This window comes from Cynocephalus volans, chromosome 4 (genome assembly GCF_027409185.1).
Source record: "Cynocephalus volans isolate mCynVol1 chromosome 4, mCynVol1.pri, whole genome shotgun sequence".
NCBI lineage: Eukaryota > Metazoa > Chordata > Mammalia > Dermoptera > Cynocephalidae > Cynocephalus > Cynocephalus volans.
This window is the reverse complement of record NC_084463.1, coordinates 146,515,378-146,517,065: the sequence shown is the minus strand read 5'-3', so window position 1 is coordinate 146,517,065 and position 1,688 is coordinate 146,515,378. Positions and strand designations below refer to the sequence as shown.

The following is a 1,688-nucleotide window of genomic DNA, read 5'->3' as shown; positions in this document are numbered from 1 at the left end:
TCTTTCTTTCTCTCATTGTGTCTTCTCCTGCCTTCACGAACTCCATAGGTCTCTCCTCCTCTTCCTCTGAGCTCTAGCAGCCCCAGCTTAGCTGTTGTTGCTTTTTAATAGTTGTAAATTGGTTGATTTGTGGGAGAGAGTGACTCTGGGGACTGTCTCTTCCACCATCTTGCCTGGAAGCCCTCCTATACTCTTAACAGAGTCTAAACCAGGGGAGGCAATTTGAGTAATCTTCGAGGACTGGGAAACTTAATTGCCATGTCAAGAAAAACCTTTTAAGTATTCAGAACACAATACAACCCAATATTTGTTATTTATTAGAATGAACAAGTGTAATAAATGCAAGTTTGCACTAACAAAAAAAAGTTAGGTAATGCAATTAGCCATCATGTGAAGTACATGGTGAATAGGAACGACCTGACAGAGTTTTTTCTACTAGGGCTTAGAGAGAATCCAAAGGGGCAGAAAATTATATTTGCTGTGGGTTTTGTCATCTACACCATCACTGTGATAAAAAATGTGCTCATTGTGGTCACCATTACTCTCAGCCCATCATTGGGGTCCCCTATGTACTTTTTCCTGGCCTATCTCTCCTTTATTGATGCCTGCTATTCCTCTGTTGATACCCCTAAACTAATCATAGATTTGTTCCGTGAAAAGAAGCCCATCCTATTCAATGGACGTATGACTTCAGTCTTTGGGGAACATTTCTTTGGTGGCTCAAAGGGTATCCTACTTACTGTGATGACCTTTGACCATTCTGTGGCCATCTGTAAGCCCCTGCACTACACCATCATTATGAACTGGCAGGTTTGTTGCCTACTAGTGGGAGTACTGGGGGTAAGAGGCTTTCTTCACACAACCATACAGATCCTCTTCATCATCCAGTTACCCTTCTGTAGCCTTCTGTCATAGATCACTTTATGTGTGATCTGAACACTTTGGTCAATCTTGCCTGTACTGACACCTACACTCTTGGGCTCTTCATTGCTCCCAACAATGGTTTTATTTGCATGTTAAATTTCCTTCTCTTGATGGTCTCCAGTGTGGTCATCCTGCACTCCCTAAGAACCCACAGCTTGGAAGGGAGGTGCAAAGCCCTCTTTACTTGTGTCTCCCACATCACAGTGATCATCTTATTCTTTGTGACCTGCATATTTGTGTACATGAGACCCAGAGCTACTTTATCCATTGATAAAGCAATTGCTTTATTCTACACTGTCATAACTTCCATGTTAAACCCTTTAACCTACACCTTGAGAAATGCTCAGATGAAAAATGCCATTCACAAATTTTGTAGTAGGAAGGGTATTTCAGGTGACAAATAAATGTACCTGGAGCTCAACATTAAGTCAACTAAGACAAGATTCAAAAGGACATTTTGGATGTCAGCAAGAAATGCGTACGTGATAAAGAAAAAGAAATTAATCACTGAAATTCATCGATTCTGCATAAAGAGGAGTAGAAATGGTGCAAGGAAATGGAGAAAACCAATAAGAGGACTACTGTGCATATTTAGGGAATTCTATCAAATTGGGGCTTAATTCCTCCAGTACATGGATTCATAGGCTTTCCTTACAATAAAACTTTTTTTAAATAATAATATATATTGGTATTGAACAGTAATGTCTATAACACTCCAGAGAGGTAGGCACTGCTATTATTCCCAAATAGTCATCATATTACAA

At 39.9% G+C, this 1,688-nt stretch overlaps 1 protein-coding gene across 1 annotated transcript; it reads left to right on the top strand.

Annotated features, from left to right (window-relative positions):
* Nucleotides 1-399: 399 nt before the first annotated feature.
* On the top strand, nt 400-1,328 carry LOC134377371 (olfactory receptor 4C46-like). Its single transcript, XM_063096027.1, is given in 2 exon segments — nt 400-898; nt 901-1,328. Coding segments are annotated over 2 exon segments (927 nt in total).
* Nucleotides 1,329-1,688: the final 360 nt, after the last annotated feature.